At 40.5% G+C, this 26,078-nt stretch overlaps 2 protein-coding genes across 2 annotated transcripts; one reads left to right on the forward strand and one right to left on the reverse strand.

Moving 5' to 3' along the window:
• The first annotated feature begins 2,355 nt into the window (after nt 1-2,355).
• Nucleotides 2,356-8,890, forward strand: LOC145456396 (uncharacterized). Its single transcript, XM_080334513.1, has 4 exons — nt 2,356-4,264; nt 7,922-8,020; nt 8,079-8,240; nt 8,301-8,890. The coding sequence occupies exons 1-4, from the start codon at nt 4,130-4,132 to the stop codon at nt 8,457-8,459; spliced, it is 555 nt and encodes a 184-aa protein (XP_080190639.1). The 5' UTR covers nt 2,356-4,129; the 3' UTR covers nt 8,460-8,890.
• A 14,358-nt stretch (nt 8,891-23,248) lies between these two features.
• On the reverse strand, nt 23,249-24,968 carry LOC145455333 (uncharacterized). The gene is made up of 4 exons (XM_080333296.1): nt 24,688-24,968; nt 23,969-24,064; nt 23,717-23,905; nt 23,249-23,647 (listed from the first exon to the last, which is right to left on the reverse strand). The coding sequence occupies exons 1-4, from the start codon at nt 24,823-24,825 to the stop codon at nt 23,477-23,479; spliced, it is 594 nt and encodes a 197-aa protein (XP_080189422.1). The 5' UTR covers nt 24,826-24,968; the 3' UTR covers nt 23,249-23,476.
• Between the last annotated feature and the right edge of the window lie 1,110 nt (nt 24,969-26,078).

Raw genomic sequence — 26,078 nt, forward strand, 5'->3', positions numbered from 1 at the left:
AAATATAGTAGTCAGCGTTGGGACTCCAGTGGAAGTAGATGTAACATAAACTTATATTGAATAATATGTAGTGATGTAGGAGGCATGTAGAAACTACAATTGGTAATTGAATTTGAAAGGTACTGAAGTAGTTCTATTTTAGTAGATTTAGTGATAATTTAGTCACATTCTTTCAACATGTATAATGGTCCAAATATATAATGGTCCAAATATAAGTAGTCAGCGTAAGTACTCAAGTAGTTTAATTAGTATTAACATAAATTTCTATCAAGTATAAGTTAGTGATTCCCAAGTAATGAAAAAATCATTTCTAGTGGAAGTTGATTAGTACTTGCGTAGTTTAAGAAAGGTCTTCGTCTAACAGGTGTAGATGTGGTTAGTTTTAAGTAGACGTGTAAGTAAAACGCATCTATAGTGACCTATTTAAAGATCTTTCCAAAGCGTAGTACATCTACTTCAAGTGAAAGTAGACAACGTGAAGAATCCACTGACACTGCTGTATATATTTCAGGCACAAGCATCGAAGAAATGAATTGTTGGAGCCACTCATGATTGCCGAAGAGCAATAGGCGCCCAACATAAACGAGCGGTGCATTGATTTCGTTCATGCTCATTTCAAGTTTTTTGCCATTTGTTATATACCTGTGGTACTATTCTTTTTATCCCGAGGCCGCGCAAACTTCTTGAGTTTTCCCAACAGTTGCTGTGTCTTGGGCACTTTTATTTATTTGATACTTTTTTATTTCAACTTTGTCATTGGTTTTAAGTGCTCCTGCTTCAAAGCAGTTGCTGTGCCTTGAATTACTGTGACACCTTGTATTATGTGATTTTTTTACGTGGGGTGTTGGTTGTCACTAGTTTCCAGTTTTCCTAGCAGTTGCTTTTTGTTGTTCTGTGATGATCCTGTGGTTTCTTTTTTGCCAGTTTCATTCCCGCACCCACCTAATATACGCATTGCCTGAGCTGATGTTGGATCCAATGTTGTCAGTCTTGAGGTATGAAATTCAGATGATCAAGTAGTGCTCCATGTGGCTCTTGAGAACATGTACGTAGGGAGCCACGACGCGTCTACAGTAGGTCAAAGAAGTCCATAGGGAGTCGCGGCAAGGCCAAAGTTAGTCAGACACATCCACAGGGAGTTGCGTCTCCTCCACAGTAGGTCAGATGCGTCCGAGGGGCGTCGCCACATGACCACAATGGGAAATGTACGACTCACTGAGGAAGCATACAGGACGCCTCTAGTAGTCGACAAATCCACTCCAGGGAAGTAACACTGGGCGTCCTGCGTCTTTTCCGCAGGAAGTCAACTGGACATCGGGTGTTTGCTGGGTCCTTTGTTCCAGTAAAATTTGATGAATCCCATTATAAACATACTTAATAACAAACAGAATCCTCATAAGTTCACTCTCAGTCAACATACTTTTCCAATTTCCCTACAAGAAACGGGAATTATAGGAATCAACAAGCCTATAGTTCCCCCGCAGCAACAAGCATCTTCAGCGAACAACAAAAGTTGCGAGAGCTCAAGCCGATCGTAAACCACTTTACACAACAGCTTGGGGCTCGAGTCGACTTGAAGCAGTTTGCCTTTTTCTCTTCCTCGAATACGAGAGAGTCGGATCGACGAGTCGGCTTCGAAGCTGACTTAAACCGTCATGTAAATGGGCCTAAAGACATTGGTTCCAAACCTCGCGGTCGTTTGACTATATCTGGGGATCGCGAAAATGATGGACGTAATCAGCTTCCGAAATAGCCCGTGAGCAAGTTTTGGCAAGCTGAACTACTTTTAGTAATCAGCATATCAAATTTTGAGCTGGGCCACGGAACATTTTCAAATTGGAAATGAGGTCGAGACCATAAAAGGTTGGAAATCACCGGATGTGCAACGTCCTGGTGCATTCCATAGTAATATATGAAAGAACCAATATTATTGACAGTATTCATTCATCAAATTTAACAACTAGATGCATATTTATAATAATTAGGCGCCCAAGAAGTTACATCGATTACCAACGGTGGGCCCAAGATCAGCGCTTTTTTTTTGGGGGGGGGGGCGGAAGAGGGCAGAAAAATGTTGATTCGGACCTAGTTACAACACACAACCAGATAACCGCACCGACCTAACAGTATAGCAGGGCTGCCAAACACAATCCCGACAGGTCAGACACGGCCCGCCAGACAATTTCATCCGACCCGTGAGGAAATCTGTTGCAGACCCTTGCTCACATTACAGATTGCAAAATTAATGACATATATTAGGCTTACCATATTTTGGAAATCAAAAAAGAGGACACTTTTTCAGAAATTTGCAACTTGCAAAACCGGAGTGAAATTCTTCCCACTTTTGCAGGTGGATGACTGAAAAAAAAAAAATCTTCTTTTCGCTTAGAGCTAAAATCACTGCTTTTCCCTCCGAAATACCCGCCGGAGCTTCACTTCTGCGCTAATTTGCGGCATATCACTCGCAATTTCCTCTCAATCTGACCTAAATTTTCAAAAAATAGGACAAAATCTCAAAAAAGAGGACAAAAGGGCGTCCTCCGAGGACACTTTCAAAAAAGGCAAAAAAGAGGACAAATCCTCTTAAAAGAGGACGTATGGTAAGCCTAACATATATGTTCTACTTTACTCGTGTATACATACAGTCGATAGGCAAAGCTTTGCTAGTGCGGCGTCATATTGACAGACAATGTGTGCTAAAGAGTGCCCGGAAATCAGAGATGAGCATGGATTAGTATTAGGATTTTGAAAAACAGAATTTGCGAGATTTTGGCTGATTTGGATTGGCTTTGGATTTGTGATATTTTTAATGGCTTATGATTAGGATTGAATTCAAAAATTTTGGGTGAGATTGATGTCCTGTGGCGAAAGGCGACGAACTTTTTTGCAGGTCAATTGACTATCAAGATGATTACTATTATTTAAAGTGATTGTGATTTGTGACTGTATTAAAATGGATAAGTAATATTTGTATCACCATTGTCGTTTATTACTATGGTATCACAATAGTTTTCAGGTCACGTCACGCACGACTAGATCTCATCTTCAGTACAGTTTGTGTAAACACCTCGCCTAAATTAGTGGTTAACGTTTTGTACCTCACAAAGCGGTAAAACTTCAAAAGCAATGTTGAGTACCGGTGAACCTTCCAAAATCAAAATTACCCCTATATTTAATTACAACAGATGTATGCAATTTGTGATGTTTGGAATGTAATTTTTATTCAATTCTTTCATTTCAAACTCAAATTATACGTGGTTCCGGTACAGATGTGAGATAACTATAGCATACGTAGGTTAGTAATGTGGGATGGTGTTAACGTGAGGTTCACATTCGCGCTCTATGCGTGAACCTCAGAACTGTTGGCGTTTCTCTGTAAACGGAATGTGATAGAGCAGTGTTAATATCGCAATATTAATAAACGCTTTTCCCCTGAATCTGAGCGACATTTTACTCAATTTGGAAATTTTCCAATTATTTACGCGGTTCACATCAAAATGGTTCAGTGCACTACTGATCGAATGAGATTTGGTACCGTACGAAAATATTTTAATCCTTCAACCGCAAACGCCGAATTACGAGATGTTCAGATGTTGATTTGATTCCTCGGAACGAATGAAAGCAGTAAAAATTCCCAAGACACAGACGTGCAAATGTCAAATATATATGCTGTCGCATTTTTCCTGGAATTTGCACAAAATTTACTAGGTATGTGAACAAATATATCAATTTTATAACGACGCTGTCCCCAACCGACGTAGCACCAATCCGTCGCATGTGTATTCATTATTCATATGTGGAATAAAATATATAATAAAGTATACATATATCTATTTTAAAAGATGCACCTAAAGTCATTATCCCTAAATAATACCTAGGCGTACTAATTCATCGTTACAGCGATCAGTAATACTGACTCCTGTGACCTTTCAACGTGTGTACCTTCGTTCAGCACGCTATGCTTTTCCGTTTAATTGATCATAATTGCAGAAACAAGAAACCAACCCCAAATATGATGCGGAAAATAAAAATTTTCCAGGTGGTCTGATATATAAATGTCGCACGCCCTTACTGTCGAACCGGTCGGTACAGAGCCATCGACGCAAGATATAATTTGTGAATCGCATTAATGATGCTCGTCTTATATTTCGTCATTCTCTTACTCAGCATTTTCGCAAGGATCGGATCGTGTGATCAAGGGAACACGTTTCAAGAAAATTCCAGGCATTTACTCGAGACTGTACAGCATATTTTTTCGAGATTCGTAAGTATCCGTACTATGATTGCCAATACCTACATTGCTGAAATAGCAGTTTGACTGGGGATATCTCATTTTGGTTCCTGTCCCTCTGTTGAGAGTGTGTCAAGTGCGTGAGGGGGCTATGAGGTGAGGAATACCGAGAAAAAGGTGTTTCAGCATTATCCGATATGCCAAATTTCTTTACTGGTAGTTACTATAGGGATGGTGCGAACCACGATAATTTATAGGTGCGACTTCGCAACAGAGCCTTATTCGTAGGTTCTACACTGTGACCATTTTTCGCAGGATAAAATTAATTTCCAGTATTCTCAACGTCTATGATAAAACTTCCTTGCATTATAACTGAATCCCATGGCAGTGAGTGTAGTAATTCATCACAAAACTATAGGTGGAACCTTGTGACGCCATACATCAAACTCCTTTTTTAATAATGTTGTTTGACAAATTACGCAATTACTGTTAATATCGATTAGTCAGGCCAAAAGGGTGAATTCCATCAATCTATCATCAATAAATATAGAGTGTTTTTCTTGAAACTAGCATTGTGAGGTTACGTGACGTTATAAGTTCGCGTCACGTCCGTGTTCACACGATCCAGAGCAGGGGTGGGCAAACTTTTGGGCTCGCGGGCCGCATTCAACATCTGAATCCATTCGCGGGCCGCACTATCCTAAATTGAGATTATTAGGCAAAAAGCAATATTGTTATTTAATGATATAGCAGTGGTTCTTGAACTTTATTAGACACGCCACCCTTTATGACAGTGAACGCACCCTTTATCGAGATATCAGAAAATATCCAAGAGAGAAATCAGAATGCTAGCAATCCCAACAGATAGTTTGATGGCATTGAAGGTTGTGGCTGTAGACAAGAGAATTATCAAATATGAGATATGGACAATATGCAGAGCAATAACTATGAATAGCAGGCAATTCGCGCGAAGCACGAAAAAATTTCGGTTTACTGCGACTTTGCACCTCTTTTCAGATGCTTCCACGCCCCCTGCTCCCAGTTTGAGAACCACTGTCATATAGTGACCGAAGAAATATGGATAAAATAAATAAGTGGATCGTCCTCATCAGTAGCCAGTTTGTAGAGAAAAATACTCACGGACCAAGCATTCAACATCGGAATCCATTCGCCTGCCGCACTTACACTTGTGATCAGAAAGTCTTTCCCATTTTGACCTTCTGTAATGTTTAGCAGTTGAAACCTTTTAACATGCGTGGGCCTTGAGGGCGGGCTATCACACCAGCAATTAAATAAAAATTTACTAGTAAGAATATAACTTATAATTATCACGGTGAAAAATAATGAGAATAAGTTTATTCGAGTCCCTGCAGAAATGAGATTTTTACTGCGCATTTTTTCAATATTTTAAATATGATTCTTGAGCCTTCCGCGGGCCGCACAAAACGTTTATATAAGGATCACACAATTCCTATTCCGGCTTAGATTGAGAAGGGCACTCCTAAACTAAAATCGAAAAATAAAGTCGTGTTAAATTGCGCGGAGCTTGAAGAAAATTTCAGGATTAAATAAAATCTCTAAAAATATTCGGGAGTGAATTCGTAATTTCAATTTGCATGTCGACGGCCGCCAACACATACTAATTGAATTAGGTGTTTCGGCCGCACAAATTCCCTTCTACGGCCGCAGGTTGATGCCCACCCCTGACCTAATAGTCTATACATATGATATATCCTACGCCAAGTTTGAATCCGCATTTCAGTTGTTGAGTCTTTTACATTTCTCACAAATTTCCCCAAACTTATTGTTTGAAAATAACAAAAAACATTGAAAATAGGACATCAATTGAGATCAAATTGAAATGAACTGAGACTATAATCCTAATGCTGGTAGTGACTGTAGAGAGCACGGCGTCATTCTGTCCAGTCATGCTAATTGTGATCAGTTTTGGAATTGAATTAAATTGTGTTAATTTAGGGTAGCTTCATTGAGGGCGAAACCGGGCAACCTATATTGCATCCAAGTCTGTCTGAGGCAGTGCAGTTCGCCAGCTATTCACAACAGCTATCCAGCGCACCGAGTTTTAGGTAGGGCTGGGCAAAATCGAGTACCTAAGTGATTCGATTCTGAATCACGTAATATGCTTCGAGTCGAGTCGAGTAATCGAGTATTACTCATTATGACGTCATAACATAATAAAACACGTCAAAGTTCAAATATGAACCGTTTACGCCACCGCAAAAATATAATGCCAGTTATTCAATCCATCTCATAAAAGATACTTTTGTATTTTTCGACCATACCGATTTCATTCCACTTGGTGACAATGTTGCGGGATAATCATAACTTCGGAAATGTGCTACGTCCAGTAGCCTTCGTCACTTTGTACCATTTGTTTCGTATGCCACGATACCGCCAATCAAAGTTTCAAGACTTCAATAGTGAACAATAGCATAGAAACTATAATTCTCGATGATAAATTAACTTTCAGTGGTGAGGAGCGTATAATTTCAGTACTCGAAAAAATCGTATTTTACTACTCGACTCGAATCATCAAATTTAATACTCGATTCAGACTCGAGTACTCGAATCATTGTGCCCAGCCCTAGTTTTAGGCTACTGCCAAAACTATGAAGTAATGAATGACTTACACGTGGGACTTGCTCTATATCTTCAAAGAATATACAAAATTTTCTCAAATGAAGTTGAAATCACCTATACTCCGTAGAGCGCGACAGCTGGAGTTTGAATTTGGCAAATTTTATTGAATACGAAATAAGGTTCGTCTTCAACAATCGTCTTTTCAGAATAGTTGTGAAACACATATTTAGTCACGATTTATAAAGACTGGGTCAAATTCTCGCGCCCCCTGGGAGCCTCCCGCGCTCCCTAAGGGGGCGCGCCCCCCAGGTTGAGCACCACTGCTATATAGGGTAAATATAGCTCCTTTGACGAAATATCTGTACTATAACTGTTGAACCTATACTATTTGGCGTGCTCCAACCGTCCTATATACGTCGATATATCGGATGGTAATTGTCCGTAGGCTCATACAAGATGTTTTAAGAAAGTATTCACACAATTATGGCATAACTTTTACAACTTCAAAAAAATTTAAAGGCTTTTGTTTAAAACACTGTTTAAAACAAAGTGTTTTGAACAACCATTTATTTTAAATGCATTCCCAGCTGCAGCACACATTTTGGGAATCACTGTATTAGACACATCTATGGCCTCGAAACATGTTTTCAGAGTGGTTTGAGGCATGTGTCTGTGCGTCGTGACTATAACATTTCGATATCACCTTCTAATTGGTTCCAGCCGCTGTATACGACGAGTCACATTCCCAACAAACAGCAAGTTATGTTGAAGTTGCTGTTTTTAGTCAAACCGATATAGGAATTCTATAGTCGACTTCATTCGCGATCTATAATATGTATATCTGTACTGACTATAGAATAACTTTGGACAACGACATGAAAATAGACGAGAAATATTAGTGAAAGACTATGACCAATCCCCCTCCAGTAGAATTATATTTATTTCTTATGCATCAGACGACCCCGAATCTATACTATTTCTATTTGCAATGTACTAATTACCAACATGAATAGTTCGATATCCATAGAAATGCCCCATAATGGATGTATTTATTCATAATGTAATATTTTCTTTACTAATTGATTTTAGAGTGACTCGCTGAACAACTGTACCGGCGACTGCACAGACAGATCACTACACATCACATCTCTGTCGAGATTCCAGCCGTTCGAAAACCAACAGCCAACAGTAAGAAAATAAATGTTCCGCCCAAGACTCTTCATTGGAATATTTCACTTCTTCAAAGTCAAGGTTCAACACGTCAGTCGCGAACTATCAACATTTGCGTCGATATAGCCGGTACGGTAGATCTCTCAGCAGAAAGACAAGAACCATCCTACAAGACGTCGGAATTCGTGACAGTGTTGAACTCGTTAAAGACCTGCAGTCAATTGTATTAAGACAATTCGTACGTAAACTACAACTTAGTGCATCGTAATAACATAGGATCATAAAGTTATTTTTACAGCGTCATCGAGAAAATATTACAAGAACAGCAGGAAATGACATTAACGAATTGACAGTTTCGAAATCACCCTGTCTGACTTTGGAAAAAGCTCGAATATACCATTATCTACGCCAATATGCAGATTTTCTGAATGATTGGAATGATGCCTTTTATCAGTAATATTACATGAGCGCGTACGATCTGAATAATATTGGATCTTGCTTTCAATACAACATCCATTGCCGTAAAATATTTACTCAACTCGAAGACTTTTCGGGTGCCTCTTTTCAAGAGTTAACGGCACACTGAAGGGATTTAAGCAGAATGAAAAGCAAAACCAGAAAGGCAAAGTATGACGCAACAATCAGAAATTACATACCATGAAGTCCGCAATGTAACAATGGCAACAATAACAAACTTTGAACTGTACAGTACCAAAGAATGTAGAAGGACTTCTACATTCTTTGTACGGTACTATAGTAACATAGCAATTTCTGATTGTTGCGTCATACTTTGCCTTTCTGGTTTTGCTTTTCATTCTGCTTAAATCCCTTCAGTGTGCCGTTAACTCTTGAAAAGATGAGGCACATGGACTAGGGCTGGGCAAAATCGAGTACTGTAGCGGACCGCTGGTCCTTTTGATTCAATGTCCCTAGATAACGCCTGGTATCTGCTATGAAGGAAATATAGGCTACTGTGCTCTTATTAGGATTTCACTATATCAGAACGCTACTATCTCTTCTAGATTGCGCATGCTCAGTAGGCATTGTTACGCCAAACAGTCCTAGCTATAGTGCTGCCTTCTTCCTGTGCTAGAACTTTAATAGTCCGTTCTCATTGGCTAAAGCCTTACAATCACTTGCATTGTTACGAATTTTACGGGTATAAAAACCCACGTTTTCTCTCAAGTCTCCCCTTGAGACTTGAGATTCATCTACGCAACATCGACGTACGCTTCTCCGAAATACATCTGTAACGAGTGCATCTGCCCGGCTAAGAATACTCACAACGACAGGATAGCAAGTCGCCATCAGCTACGCATTAGCTTCAGGCACCACGAGCCTTCTGTTACATGGAGCCCCTGAGTTCGGCAACGAGCCTTCTGTTACATGGTACCCCGCGTTCGGTAGCCAGCAGATTGTCGGACGTTCAAGAGCCATCAAACACATGGTACTTTGAGTTCGGAAAACTCACAACAGCTTCGGATAATAAAGAGTCCGTACGTTCGCCATCACACCCAGGAGCCACGGAATCATCATACCCCGGTAACCTGTTCATATATTTGGCATAGTGAAAATAGGCTAGAGCGCCACAGCACCATTTTAGAATAACTTATATTACAACCGGTATTCGCCACTCATATTTTCGATTGTATGCCATGCTATCTTATAAACAGTGTGTGCATGTTCAATGTGTATGATTTTAAATACTTTCCATATGGGCTTTAACGACAAACCAGTTGCCACAACTCCGCATACGAGGACCTGCGCCCTTTCGGTTTCAGCATTTCCTTCCTAGTTATGAGGCACCTATTTCCTAAACAATCCCTCATTATGCAATTTCATGTATTCTCCCCGGGGATGCTTCACGTTAATTTCCGTATCTAAGATACCGCAGACTCTCACGCACGGCCACGCGGTGACCACGTGGTTTCTGTTGCTTTATTCGGCTACTATTCATGTATAATTGTTACATTCTTGAAAGTTATTTTAGCTTCTCCCTTATGTCCCTTTAGTACACGCGGTATAGGTTCTCAAACACACGCCCCGATCTTGCGAGCTGTTGTTTTCTTCAATCAAGACATAGCAGACCTCACCTGCCAGTCTTTCCTCATACACTCTTAAACATCGCAAGCCTAACCAAACTGTTTCATGCAAATCAGCCCGTTAACACAGCACCTTCCACATTATACCAATATCCTGACTCCATTTTTGCACTGCACGATTCATCCTTCATTTCAGGGTTATAATCACGTGCTTGACAGCACAGCATTGGTGTATCATTTAGTGCTAACTGGACGTAACCTGGTCAGGTAACTAGCGCTGCCTAAGTACGAGGACTGTCTTTTGAGCTCCGTCTGTTCATAACGTTTGAACTTTGCTCACGGCACCTTTGAGGATCCATCTAGTGCTCCGGTACACTCGGCATATGTTCATCGTTAGTAAGAGTGAACACTCTAGCTCCGAGGACGTCTTCAGATTTCTGCGCGCACGTGTGACCCCGAGCGATCGGGGTCGCATGAAGTCTGGAGAAGGATTTGGTACAGTTAGACTCACATCTGAATCTTTGACTATGTATTGTACCGGTTAATATAATGTTCATTTATCGCCCGATAAGAATGTTCACCGTTGCACCCCCATTTCGCGAACAGGTGTGATGGATGGGTTCCTCTACCACTGACAACACTGCGTATACACATTATACATCAGTGACCGCTTCTTTACGATATCGGTCGGCACAGTGCTATACCTTCATAAAAAAACATGCATTATTATAGCATGACTACCACAGTTACGATTGCACGCGCTAATTCGAACCGCCATTCGGTCACTTTCATCATTCATTCTACGCGATAAACACCGCGCGCATGACGATATTTATCACCTTGCACCATTCACCTTACAGCAGTCAGCTCATCGATCCTTCCGAATCATAGGTGAACCGACAGGCTGCAGCGTCCTGTCCTACATCGGGACAGTCTTCCCTACCGTTAAATACATACCTTCCCGCCTGGTTTGTAGCTAGTAGCTCATGGAAATTGCATTATTTTGCTTCCTGTATATTCTGTACTTATCGTCTAGGCTTAGTAATTGTTTGTATCACGTTATGCTGGCGCCTAGCTTATTTTCAGCCTGCCCGCGCAATTTATACCTACCTGGACGACGGTACGCTGCTGATTTGAGGATGAATCCGGATGCTCTGGCCACCGAGACATTAAACTGCGATCAGTCAATTCTGACTGCCACTCGTGCGGCGTAATGGATGACCACAACTCCGCTGTTAGAATCTCGCGCTCCACAACCGAACGACACACAGTTCACGGCTCAAGATGCAACTATCCAACAACCAACTTCATAATCAACGTCGAACGCAACCGACACGTCACGAATCAACACTGCAAGCATCGCATCTTATACGAATGCAATCGCACGACATCGGGCAACGTGTCCAGTGCCTCCTCTGCATTCCTTCGCGCGAATCGCCACGGTTTGATACCGCGGTCCGAGATTCACACCGGGTTTCCTCGGTCATCCACAGCACGCATTTTCCACACAACCACGCCCGTGGCTTGGTAGCGGCACTCCACGAGCGCGTTACTTCCGGCATCCCAGCACGTACCGTCGAGGGTATCGTATTCCCTCATTGACTGCACCAAATATGGTGATATTTTAGGAACTTTGCCCCCACGCGCGACGCGATCACGTTTGCTATCCAACCCCTGCGCGGGTGATTTACTTATCACACTCAATAAAGTGTCTCTTGTAAGAACCTTGCCCCCACACACAGCGTGGGTGATTTATAATATAAAATGCACTCGTACATCCATCATTCATTGATAACTGCATGCTTTTGCATTTGTTGTCCGCTTTAAATCCACGCATTTGTCATTTCCTTCATGGTAGATACCTACGATAATTCTCAACTCGGCTCTTCCGCGTCACCTAGTTCCGCTCCCTCTTAAAGGGAGGTCCGTGTAGCGGACCGCTGGTCCTTTTGATTCAATGTCCCTAGATAACGCCTGGTATCTGCTATGAAGGAAATATAGGCTACTGTGCTCTTATTAGGATTTCACTATATCAGAACGCTACTATCTCTTCTAGATTGCGCATGCTCAGTAGGCATTGTTACGCCAAACAGTCCTAGCTATAGTGCTGCCTTCTTCCTGTGCTAGAACTTTAATAGTCCGTTCTCATTGGCTAAAGCCTTACAATCACTTGCATTGTTACGAATTTTACGGGTATAAAAACCCACGTTTTCTCTCAAGTCTCCCCTTGAGACTTGAGATTCATCTACGCAACATCGACGTACGCTTCTCCGAAATACATCTGTAACGAGTGCATCTGCCCGGCTAAGAATACTCACAACGACAGGATAGCAAGTCGCCATCAGCTACGCATTAGCTTCAGGCACCACGAGCCTTCTGTTACATGGAGCCCCTGAGTTCGGCAACGAGCCTTCTGTTACAGTACCCGGGTGATTCGATTCTGAATCACGCATTTTGCTTCGAGTCGAGTCGAGTAATCGAGTATCACTTATTATGACGTCATAACCGAATATAGTATTTCATATCACAAATATGTACCTTTTATGCCACCACAAAGAATATAATGTACGTAATCCATCATATTAAAGATAGCTAGGTATTTTTTGGACCGCACTGATTTCATTTCACTGGATGGCAATGTTGTGGAATGATCATGATTTCAGAAATGCGTTATTCCCAGTAACGTTTGCAGCTTCGTACTATATGTATTGTATGCTACGGTACGACCAGTCATGGTTTCAAGGCTTCGTCTGTTAAAATTAGTATCGAAACTATAATTCTTGTTGATAAATTAACTTTCAGTGGCGAGGAGCGTATAATTTCAGTACTCGAAAAAATCGTATTTTACTACTCGACTCGAATCATTAAAATTACTACTCGATTCAGATTCGAGTACTCGAATCATTATGCCTAACATGGACATGGAAAAGGTTGGTTATGCTCATGTGTTTTTTTATTTATTTAATGTAGCTTTCAATACAACATCCATTGTAGCAGTATATTTATTAAACTCGAAGACTTTTCGGGTGCCTCTTTTCAAGAGTTGTCGGCACACTAAAGGGATTTAAACAGATTTAAAAGCAAAACCAAAAAGGCAAAGAATGACGCAACAATCAAAATCACAGACCATGAAATTCGCATTGTACCAATGGCAACAATAACAAACTATGAAGTATACGGACATACGGTTGCCAGTAAACTCGCCCCAAAGTAAATTCGGCCCAGGCAAATTCGGCCATTACATCAGTAAATTCGGCCCACCGAGAATATTGTATTAAAATGTATTACCAACCGTTAACATGAATTAATTACATAATTATACTATTAGTAAGTGATTTGGATGTCAGGGTATGCATAGATCGCGTAATCACGGGAGATAGCGCGGATATTCACGGGGACCGAATTTACCGACGGCCGAATTCACCAGTCAATTCACTGGTTACTCGGTCAATTCTGCCCTCGGAGAATTTTTTATAAAAATATATTACCAACTATTAATGTGAATTAATTTCATAATTATATTATTATCAAGTGATTTGTAGAACAGGGTATGCGTATAAATATATATAAATATATGTATATATATATGCCGATGTTTACGGGGCCGAATTTACCGACAGCCGAATTCAATCGGTATATTCGGCCCTCGGAAAACATTGTGTGAAATTGTATTACGAACTAATAATGTGTAGGCTATTATATTACATAATTATAATATTATCAAGTGATTTGGAGGTTAGGGGTTAGGTTAAGGGTTAGGATTAGCGTTAGGGTTTGGATTAGGGTTAGGATTAGGGTTAGGACTGGGGTTAGGTTAGGTTAGGATTAGGGTTAGGTTAGGGTTAGGATTAGGGTTAGGTTAGTATTAGGTTAGGATTCGGGTTAGGGTTCAGGTTAGATAATGGTATTGTAACTGTTATTGTTACTCTGGCCCTGGCCGAATTTACCGAGGGCCGAATTCACCGACGGCCGAAGTGACCGAGGGCCGAATTCGACGGGCCGAATTTACCTTGGGCCGAGTTTACTGGCAATCGGACATACGGTACTATCGTAGCAGCACAATTTGTAAATAAACAATTACACGCACGGAACAACACGACCTAATGAGAAATTTGTAGGTTATAGAGGAAATCTTTTTGTCTGCACAAAATAGGTTTGCTCAACTGAATAATAGTAGACTCCAACACTTTAAATGAAACACAGACCTACCACGCGCAATGACAGTGAACATATTGTCATCATAGTGCTGTGCACAGGCAAAAATCAGCATAAAATTAAATTTACAATTTGACTTGCGCAATACGACCGATTTCTCATCGGCCAGAGGTTTCAATTCCATTGCCTTCAAAAGTTTTACCAGAAGTCGAAGAAGATTCTCTCGGTGAAGAGTCTTTGTCTGAAGAATGATCTCAGCATGTATGTGATGGTGATCAGCAGCTATATAAAGTTGAATCAAGCTGAACTAAATAACTGTGTCATAAAATTGAATTTGCCAAATGAATTTGCTCTTATTGTAGGTCCAAAATTGAAAGCCAAACATATAGCCTACTTGGCACTGATACAACTTTTGCTTGGTATATGCATCGTGTTAGTGAATATACATTCTTCTTTGCCGGTGAACCCTCTTTAGTCTATTGTGTCGATGTTCAAGGTCTCCTAGAGACACTGGGAACATGAATTGCGCCTCTTTATTTTTGCATCAGGCCTAAAAGCTGTTTTGTCGCACAATACAAATTAATGTGCTTCTATCGGAGTAGCTGGTACAACCGGCATCAAAGGGTCTTGCCAGAATATGAAACTTTCGAATTCAAATTTGGAATGTAGTACTCAAACTACTCAACCGTGTAAAGTTTCCATTGATTTTGAACTCATAAATATGGTACTGGTTCAACGGTCTAGCTAGAACTACAAGGTATCCTTGTTTTATGCGTGAATGCGACATGCCGATGAGGGAGTGTCTCACACCAGGCCTTAAAATGTTTCAGAGCCTGCTCTTATCGACAGATCTAATGTTGTGTTCCCAAAATCATATATTAAACCGTATCTCATGAAAAAGTTTTTAAAGGCTTTGATCAAAGAGAGAGCAAGTTATAAATACATTCAAGAAAGGTTTCATACTTGAGTTTGTTTTGTTTGTTTTGGGGTATTCATGGTGTTTATCGACTACTATGGTCATTTACACCAGGCCGATAATACAATAGAGCGTGTATTTGCTAGACCTCAAATCAGAACTCTCACCAAAACCTCCTATTTCTTATTAGGAAGGCTGATTTGGAAAAAATACATGACTCTCTTCCATTAAAGTTGCATCTAAATTTCTTGGACATGCTAAGGATCCTGAATATATGGAGGGCTTTAGTTCAAATATTCAAACCTTAAATCCAATAAAGTAAGCTGAGAGCTTTGTAGGATGTGTTTCGTGTCACATACGGGCCTAAACGGGCATAAGCGCCCTTAATACAGCCGTATTCAAGTCAAACTTTTATCCAAGTTTTGCGAAAAATTGTGACGTGATGAATGAATTCTGACGGCTAATTCGGAATCAGCATCGTCAAATTAGATAAACTCAATTATTAGCTCTAAAAAAACTTTAAAAAGTTGAAAAATGTCGACCACTGTTATTGAGCCATAGTAATAGCATTGCTTCTTAACCTTTTTAGCGATCGTATCTTTGTGCTTTCAATAAGATTTCTCGTAGCCCCTGTCCATTTTCAACACAATTCCTGATGGTACCTATGTTAAAATCAGAAAGTCCATTCACATGAAATCGCGTGTGGTGCGAAGACTATTTTCCAGTTGAATAAATTGGCCAAGAAAATATTCCACGGCATATAGGCCTAATTCCACAATGCATCTCGCGCACCCGGTGCTGCTTCGTACCCCGATGAAGTCTACGGACCCGGGTTAAGAACCCCTGAAAGAGAAATGCCCAATCGGCGAAGAATTTATTGGTGTTGCAGCTGTAGAGCGTACTAATACCTTACTCGTAACCAATGTTCCCTCTAATTTTCGACGAGTCTGCGCACACTCACCAACTTGCTACGCAGACCCTTGGACAACAGTGTGTAACGACTGAAAAAAGATCATCACTTCGGATTTTTTGTGCGCAACTTAGATTTTCTATGCGCAGAAACCGTGTCAGCACTGCGCATTTGCGCACGTGTGGCCCTTGGAGGGAGCATTGCTAGTCACCCATAATAACATGGATTGAGAGAACAAACAACATACAGCATGTAACCATCTATACGTCGCGGGGCTCACAGAATACCAATGGTTGCCATACTGACCTGATTAGATAGCTATATACCCAACGCAAGCTACGACATTTGATATATTACTATTCCCCATGACAGTTTCGTAGATTGTTGCTTCGGTAGGATTACCAAGTCACCGTTCCGAGTCGCAAGTCCTCTGATTTTAACGTTTGACCCGACTCAATCCGAAATCGAGTAATTTTACGAGAAGGATGCACCATACCAAATCATAATTTACAGTCACGAATCATCAACGGGTCATGTTTTATAATCATGAACTAGAAATGTGACGTAAAATCTGATTTTCTAACGCATGGTCTAGCTTTTAAAATTGATGTGATAGAGAACTTCGTTGAAATTTCAGTGATTTTTATTGTAGTTTTAGTGTGAACTTTAAGTTATTTTATAAAAAAAAAGATCTATGGCACTTCTTGAATACTTGAAATTACAAAATGTTGCCGCGGGTCGCGTGTTTGGAACCTCTGCTATAGAACATCAACCTCACTACGGAATTAACCTTCATACTTATCATATATCGCAAAAAGCACGGCTAGCATGCACTTCCAAATATATTGAATACACTGGAGTCTCAGCTACGCTTGTCATATAAAATCATATTGGATCACACGTCGTTCGCAGCGTGTCTTGGGCGCAGATATCAGGTATGTAACATGTCTGGGCCATACTCGTGCATAGATATCATATCGGTAGGAGGCGTGAAACCATCATGGTAAAAATTCCATCATCATAGCATGTCCGGCTATACAAATATTGCACAAGTATAAGATTGGAAGCATGTCAGACCCCGTTTCCTGTGCAGATTACAGCCCCAAAGCATGTATTGGTCCGTGTAGTGCGCATATATCAGCTCCGGCTGTACTGGGTGGATACAATAGTAGAATATGTGCAGTTGCAAATAGTGTCAAGATATCAGGCCTGGAGCATGCCTGGCCTTATTAATATTCGGATATCAGCAGTGGAGCCCTCCGGACTATTCGCATGTCAATTAGATATCATGGCTATTTCTTTCCGAGCATCTGTTGTCCTCAGAAATCTATTATGTTACGCAGGGACCGGTAACCATTCGAAACAACATTGATGAATTTAAATGGGGAGGTTGAACGAATATAAAAAATTTCCATAACATGTCACGCAAGCACGGAATTAAATAGTATATTCATATTGAAATGAACCCGAATATTTTCGGCTGACACTCGTCAGGGGTAATCGTCAGCAACTAGTAGAGAATTGGAAAGAACATTGTATATCAACAATCGTATCACAAAATATGACGTCACCAGCATGAAATTTCGAATGAGAGAGCGTTCAATGTACTATTTTTAGGTGATACACGAACTCCTTTTGTTGACAGAGTTTTGGTTGGTGTATTTTGATAAAAGTTGATTCCAAGGCACACAAATGGAATTGTGAACGGCCTCGACCTACGATTCGAAATCGGTCGTCTCGATAATTATTCGCACAAATCGGATTATCCAACAGATGTTTGCCGATGGCAGAATTAATTGCCTTTGATCGATCAGCATCAATCTTAAGTGGATGAGTTAAGGGTGAGCTTTTCACATCGCGTGACGCACGTGTTCTGATAAATCTGGGGACATGTTGGTTTATGCGGTCCTGCAGACGTCTTGACGTTCTTCCCACGTAGCCACAATCACAGTGGCACCTATATTCGTACACTACATTACTTTGTTGAAGTGCAGGAAGCACGTCTTTGCGTGTTGAAGGGAGCAGTTGTGTTGTTGTAAAAATCACACGGAATTATGAGACGCGGGTATTTCGAGGTCAACCCCGGTCGCAGCGGGACACATAGAGATATTTCTGTTCGGTCAACATACGGTTGGGCAAAGTGAGAAGCCAGAAAGATTGGCCAAAATTGATCTTCGATGACAGGCCAAAACCTACGATATTGACAGGGCTGTTCATCGAAATGGTTGGCACATAACAGTTCCGTCGGTACAATCTGAGTAGACAGCAGTACAAATGCGACCGCAGAGGAAAATAATGTATAATCGCGTGCGTCAGTCATGTTTCGGAGAGCTACGTTGCGTACAATTGTTGTCTGCGCGTTCTCTCTGTAAGACATGCCGTTAAAATGTAGCATGAGGCTTGCGTCGCGAGATGCCACTAAAACTCAAATTGGAATCGTGGTCGTTTAAGAGCCACTGCCATATACCTACAGGCGACTCCCAGATGCAGACATCATTTGCACATACATTGATAGTGGTTTATGTGATCACTTCATGGGACACTGGAAATTGTTTCATTTATAAGTCTGTAAATCTGAATTGAAGTGAGTCACTCTTGTTTTCACTGAAATGCGACACGCTTCAAAATCATAATCGTTTTGACATGGGGGAATTGGCGTAGTTTAACCCCATTGTGCACAATTGTGACACATAGGGTTGCATTTAAAACAAAATTCAATTTAAAACAAACAAGTTTAAAACAAAGCCCTTGTCTAAAACCTGCTTTCTATTGTATTTTTGTTTGTTTTTTGTTTTAGTCATGACGTCAGGAATGCTTAATTGTGACGTCACAGTGGATTGGCATTGACAATTAAAAATATAAGTTAAATATGGCTACTTCGACGAAAAGGGCTTCCGATCACTGTCATAAACAGAATAAAAATATCTTGAACCATGATTACATCGTTATGAAGCATTTTTACTGTCGGCGGTCATCATCATTAGAACACCGATCGAACCGATTTCGAGGGTTCCAGCCACCCCGCATCGTATGCGTCGACTATTTTGGGTGCAAGTCGTCCGTAGGCTCATACTGCATGTTTTTTCGGATTTATTTACACAATTGTAGAATAATTAAACTATGTTTGAATAAAAAAGATTTTTTCAGAAAGGCATTTGTTTAAAACACCATTGAAAACATGTTTAAACAAAGTGTTTCGAAACACCGTTTCTTTTAAATGCAACCCGAGTGACAGGCCTCCTATTACTGCACATTGTCGACGTTACCGAGACAGATAGTGTAATGGTTGTGCGTCCGGCTTCTCGGTCGGTGGGTCGTGGGTTCGATCCCCGCCGAGTCAGACCAAAGACTCGAAAACTGGTATCCGCGGCTATCCTGCTAGGCGCTCGGCAATCACGGATAGCATGGATGAGAAAAAACGGGGGTGCAGACTAGACGACCTAACGGCCGTATCGCATCTCCGTCGTCAAAGCATCTCGATGGTGCAGGCGAAAAAGAATACCATCTCTCTCTCTCTCTCTCTTACGAAAGCCGTTTTCACATAGCTTTATTACTCACCTCATATCCAGGTGCTCGGATAGCAATGCGATGACAGTAATAGACAATTGGTGTCCATAGCATTAAATATACTATTCCATAGTGATAATACTACTATAATAGTGTTCCTCAATATTAATGCACTCCCGACGTCACACAACAATGGTGGTGATGGTGTGTAGGTTTGAGAGTATTGCATCTCTCCATTTCTTTAATCGCTAATCGCAAAGGATACTGATCCTTTGAAGGTACACCTGCGAATGTGCCTGCGGCCTGTGATCAAATGTAGCGAGAGACCTATAAATCATTTGGCCAATGAAGCAAGACTATCTGAAAATAAATTGGCCCTAAAGTAAGAAAAAAGTAGTTACTGAAACAATTGAACTAAATTATCGTAAATTATATCATTACATAGCAATTTCTGGCTCACACCTCATGTCGAAACGGTGCCAAGGTCGCGTACTTATTTCCGTTGTCAACGCCGCCCTCCTTGTAAATTAGAGGCGCAAGTTATAATTCGGGTCTGTATATGCTAATTGCTAATGGTGTCCTTAACACAAGGAATGTTTTTGTTCATTGTATTATCGGCATTTGCGCTATCAATATAACTTCAATGTTATAAATTTGTGTTTTCGGGAGGCCGGAACTTGCAAAAAAGAATTTCCAAACCAGTCCTCAGAGGAAACTGACTCCCTGCCAATGTCACAGATTACAGTAATATCATAATATGTAATGCTCATCATACTATAGAACTATTGATAGTTCAATTTGGATATAGCACTACGAATTTACGAACTGTCACGACATGGAAAGTTCACAGCAATTTTTTTCAGCGATATCCTCGTGCGATGGGATTAATAATCCAACACGCTACTTCCACAGCAATCTGGTTTGCATATGTGACAATTTCTCGAAGATCGCTGAGGATTCGAAATATAAATTCACCCTGATGTTTGATAACAGCAAGAATAAACAATGGATCTTAATGATGTGCGAATATATAGCGGTTCTTGTGTACATAGAGATGACTTGTAAATGTTTTCCGGTCAAATAAATATACATCCTTACTCATCGTTGTAACAAAACGTGTTGTGTTTATGTAAATATGACGTCTTTGACGCAGTTAGTCCTTTAACGTAAGACGTATTATTTCAAAACGATGTTTATGCGATAGCGTGACGTATATTATAAATGCAGTATGGTTGTGGATTAAGACCTTATAAGCGACATCCATCAGATTTCCTCACGACAGACCCCCAAGATAACATTCTAGCGTTGGAATCGATGTATCAGTTCGTAATCGAGGTTGGATTTGGCTGCAGTTCAAAGTGGTCTAAACATGGCGATTGATGTCGCTAACCGTCTTCGCGAAGTTGTTCGATGTTCATTGTGAATATTGACAAAAAGAAAATTTTTGGAACCAGTAGGCCTATGCGATTGGTATTTTTATCGGATCCATTGGCGTTCGACACGGAATAGATAAACTGTACAATAAATCTAGGTATTCTCTTGAAATAAAAAATGGACCGACCACAAACAATAAGGATATAGATGGTATGGAGTACAATTTCGTAATGGGGCTTGGTACCAGAATCCAAGGGATATTGGTGCAGTGCGGACAGAAGAATCGTAAGTCTGCTGTTTCGAGCATCAAATGGCAGCGGTGCATGATGCATTTTGTATGTGCATTTCGTTGTTGTGAGTATAGGTATGGACAACCTTAACTTCAGTAAATAAGTACTGATATATAGTGAACCGTTACTTTATTTAATAATGGTAATCATCGAGATGAAATATCAGCAAAAAGGCCAGCAACAGGTTCACGTTCACTGAAGCACTATTACGAATCATTACAAGTTTATGTATACTGACGGGGCCTACATTCAGGACCCTAGCTGCCGCACCCTAAACCCCCCCAATTGGAGGAGGGGAGGCGAGCTCAAAATTAATTCGTGAATTAGTATAAATTATAGATTTTTGTGGGGGGGACAATTGCTACTTGAAAAAAATCGCACTACGCGTGATCTAATGTTGCCAAATATCTTGGTTATTGGGTACTCTTACCCTTTCAAGAAAAAGGCGCCTAATAATGGAAATGTGCACCTCGGCGTCGGCCATTACCGCGGCATGACGCACAAAGACGCATGCAGTTTCATGCCGTGTAACATGCGACTCTAAAAAGTCACCGTGGCCGAAAAGGACCATTATGCTGACCTAAAACTTCGATATTTATATATATATGTTTAATTGTCCAATGTCCATAGGCGCTTAAATGGCTGGCGCCGAATGTTCCTGTCCTGACAATCTGAACCCCAAAAGACAAAGGCCTACCCGTTGGGAAAATTTAATTGCCACTGAAGAAATACCAATTTGAAATCATGAGCGTCTTTTAGTTTAGTACGTTTGGGCGATTTCAATATATTTTGACATAGCAGGCAGGAGGTCACGCAACATCATCATTTAGCGAAGTCAATATACCAATGGGTTCGTCCGCCCGAATATGTTTATAATTATCATATTTATAAATATACGGGCCCGACAGTTTCCAAGACACCTAGCTTATTCAGCTCTACCGAAAAATCTGATTACGTGAACAGACAGGATAAAAAATCGACAGAAACATATATCCAATTCCCGATCATATTGACCGATTAAAACATGAATTGTTGAAAAACAAAATTCGCGCGTTTAGACGAAACAAGCCGTCGCCCTTAACAGTACAAAAAATATCGGTGATACGTCGCGGCAAAAAGAATAAGCTGATTGTTTTATTATCCCATGGGGGCCCAAGGCCAACGTGCATCAAACCACAGGCGGTTAGCAAACGAGAATTTACACTTTTCAGAGGCTTTCTCTACTAACACTGCTTACTCAAGCGGCATTGTTTTGAACAACGCTCCAGTCTACTTATATTTTGAAATGTAGTTGAAATGTCAATACCTCTACTTTAAACCTTTCCTATTACGTCAAGCAGAAAGTAGTGCATGTGTAGATTCGCATGCGTTCAAGATTAAAATAGTCACAACGATCGGGGGATATAACGCGTACATTACGGTAAGGTGTTAATGAGCCATTGGAGGATCTTCTATTTCAGAGAGGATCTTTGTTGCGATCTTCAAATATCTCATCCGAGCTCAACTATAGCAAAAGTCTGCAGCATGATACTTCTTCACGAACAACCTACTGGAATATTGGAGTCTGATTTTTTCATTTCTACTCACTCTTTAAGTATTGCCTTAACATGATTTTAAAATCCGCGTTTCTACTTGTAACTGTATAGGTAGAATCAAAGCTTTACTAGTACTTGTACTTCGTTTCATCGATAATTTCTTTGACCAGCTTCAATTAAAACAATGCAAACTGTAACCAGACACGCACGTTATTATCCACTACTAAATTAATTACTGAGATTGCTTCCACATATCGTCAGTAAACATCCGCGTGGCAGGTGAAGGCTTCGGCGGGCTGCAGTCATTGTATAACTACATCATTAAATTTGAAAGGTAAATATCACCCTTTCGTCATACTGTCTATATCAAGATTCGGTGACGTATGCCTGCTGAGCCATATGTGACCTTGTGGCAGCCTAATAAAATACCTGAAGAATTTGTGACGAATAATGTCGCTTACGTATGTAGAACGCAAACGGTAAAACGTGTTAATTTACCACCCAGTACAGATAGGAATTTCAACAATTTTCAAACGTTTATTTGTAAATATGACAATGGATACATCATCGGAGCAATACGAAGAGTTATAAATATAGTCATATAAATATGAGATTGAAGTGAGTGGCATAGGCTACCTTCCATTAGTACGTTGAAATATAAAGTTATAAATATATTGCATATCTCAACGTATGAGTAGAAATCAAATATTCTGTAATAAAATGGGAGACTTGTGGGAGACTATATTCAACATGTTTGCATTGAATCAAAAGCGTCCGACCAGCCAGAGAGGAAGTCTGTGTATTGGCGGAAAAAATGATAGATTCGAACAATTTCCAGCATATCATTCGGTGCTTCTCTCGCAGGCACAAAGTTGCTCTGATACTCGTACGGCGTCGAGAGGCAACGGCTCCGAAACTGATAATACGGAAGAATGGTCAGATACGGTATGATCTACGAGTAGGCTATAGCGAGAGTTTCACTCACAAAGTCGGCATCTAGAAGTCCGATAACTGAGACCAGCAAATGATTGGCATGCCTCACAGACGCCCAAACTCCCGCCGATCGCAAGATTGCTTTCGGTCTTGCTTCTTGGGTAAGATATCTCAGCATGTAATCGGCATATTTGTGGATCGAGTCAAAATTGATTTGCAAAGTGGAATTCGTGGAATTTGACTTGAATTAAACGAATATAAATCAGAAGAGCAGGTTATCAAACTAAACGATCTTTCTCCTTACTTTCAAGTCAAACATTTTAAATCTCGGTAGGCTGGCGATTTCGAGTGACGTGTCTCGAGTACATGCTCCGTTGTCGCAAGCGAATATATTTTTAATCTGGAAATAGAAAAAAGTCAGAAACAACCTGGCTAAGATGAGTCATCCCAATAAGTTCGAATGCATTTAAATATATATTGTTAGGTAAATGATTTCGATCGTTCAAGATTCGTCTATCATTGCTGAAAGCTATTTCCTTCCTCGTTTAACCGGTTATTGTCGCTACAACGTCATTAATTGGCCACGTTTTTACAATCAGGATGAGCGACAATGATGCAGCTGCAGCTGCTCAATGCTAGTGGAGCAATCTATAATATTAGTAAAAAATAATCTCAATTTGATAGTCCCAATCCTTTATTTGAAATGAATACACGTGATGCATATAAAATGTGCAAGGACCAAATGGTCCACCTTCGCCCACGAATAGGAGCATTACGTCGTTTTCTGGTGGGCGGCCTCCGCTTTTGTGATCAGCAGAAGTACCGCATCGCAGCTAAGTTGTCCGTCCCGCAGATCCTCTACTATTGATCATTATTCAAAAGTTTTGTTCATGCTACCAAATATTCAGATTGGTGATCCATCGCAACTCCAACGAAATTTCACAACTCCAACGAAATTTATGATACATCTTAGACCTGCGTATATGCTCTGTTTCACGATCACAGAGGAAAGAAAGCACTTACATATCTCTGGAAGATGTCCAAGTTCTTAAAGTACAGTTTAAAAGATTTGTTTTGAAACTGCATCTTCTTGCCACAATGCCCGTAATGCGTCGCCATCATGATAATAACGAACATCCTCAAGGCATTAAGCCACGCCATATGATTTAGAACACGTGACAAGGTAGCTAATACGTCTTGCAGATTGTATGACTGTGATTTCCGTCCGGCTGATTTCCTTTTATATCCAAAATATATCTATCGATTTTTCAGGGTCATAAATTAGTTTCGCTATGTCACTATAAAGGAGTGCGTAAGCATGTATACCTGTTGAGAAATTCGACGGAAAAATATATATCCGTGTATATGTTAAGTTGCTGTGAGCGACGCATATTTCGACAACATTTACAGCACACGAACTATACATTCAATTATTATACTTATGGCTTTCTTGTTGCTGAGTTTGTTCAATGATGATATTGAAACAAGGTATGCAATATGACACCATATGACAAAACCAATTCGATTTTTACTTCTGGCAAAAACCAAGTACCTGAGTGCTTCGATTCCAAATCGAATATTCTGCTTCGAGTCCAGTATTCGTGTATCGCTCATTATGGCGTCATAACAGTATGAGTGAAGTGAAAAGTTCAAATACGTACTTTGCATGCAGCGACATAGATTATATTGCTATAGTTCTGTATCACATAAAGATAATTGGCACTCTTTCCACCATACCTATGTCGCTGTACTTTTTGACACCTCTATGGGTTGATCAAAACTTCACAGAATTATCGTCCGTATAATTGTAGGCCTACTATATATTCTCGATGTTGTGAGTACCAGGGATGTGGAGTCGGAGTTGGAGTCGGTGGATTCAGAGTCGGAGTTCGGCTAATTTCTCGCTTAATGGAGTCGGAGTCGTGAAAACTATAGGGCCTGGAGTCCGAGTCGTGGAAAAACACTGACTGGAGTCGGAGTTTGTGGAAATAACCAAGACTTAGGGTTACTATAAGTCCTTTACAGCTTTTCGAGCCAAGTTTGCGGACAGATTCGAGCGAAAATGGGCATAAATGACGCTAAACAGGATATTCGTGGTTCGAAAGGAGGTGACGACCTCTTTTTTAGTCAAGCAACGGATAATGTGCAAGAAAATCTGTATATCGGGACTTGGCCGGAAAGTTGACCTTTTTTTAGTCAACCAACCACAAAGTCGAGGAAGATTTATCATTTTTTCCGAACTCTACAATTTTAAGTCTGAAAATTTTGAAAAAGTGTCCTCCTTTCCCGATTCCAAAATATGGTAACCCTACCCTGACTCCGACTTCTTTAATACGAAAACACTAGTTTTCAAAGGTATCTTTAAATTGCTAATATTAACTAAAATAGGATTTGTATGCACCATCCATCATTGT

Source organism: Botryllus schlosseri, chromosome 14, assembly GCF_051294905.1.
Source record: "Botryllus schlosseri isolate E-star chromosome 14, Bs_hap1, whole genome shotgun sequence".
Taxonomy (NCBI): domain Eukaryota; kingdom Metazoa; phylum Chordata; class Ascidiacea; order Stolidobranchia; family Styelidae; genus Botryllus; species Botryllus schlosseri.

Coding starts and splice junctions, on each gene's coding strand:
- LOC145456396 (XM_080334513.1), top strand. CDS start 4,130: ATGATGCTCGTCTTATATTTCGTCATTCTCTTACTCAGCATTTTCGCA. Junction 4,265..7,921: donor AGCATATTTTTTCGAGATTC/GTAAGTATCCGT, acceptor AATTGATTTTAG/AGTGACTCGCTGAACAACTG. Junction 8,241..8,300: donor CAATTGTATTAAGACAATTC/GTACGTAAACTA, acceptor TTATTTTTACAG/CGTCATCGAGAAAATATTAC.
- LOC145455333 (XM_080333296.1), bottom strand. CDS start 24,825: ATGGCGTGGCTTAATGCCTTGAGGATGTTCGTTATTATCATGATGGCG. Junction 24,065..24,687: donor TGGACATCTTCCAGAGATAT/GTAAGTGCTTTC, acceptor TTCTATTTCCAG/ATTAAAAATATATTCGCTTG. Junction 23,648..23,716: donor GACTTCTAGATGCCGACTTT/GTGAGTGAAACT, acceptor CCGTATTATCAG/TTTCGGAGCCGTTGCCTCTC.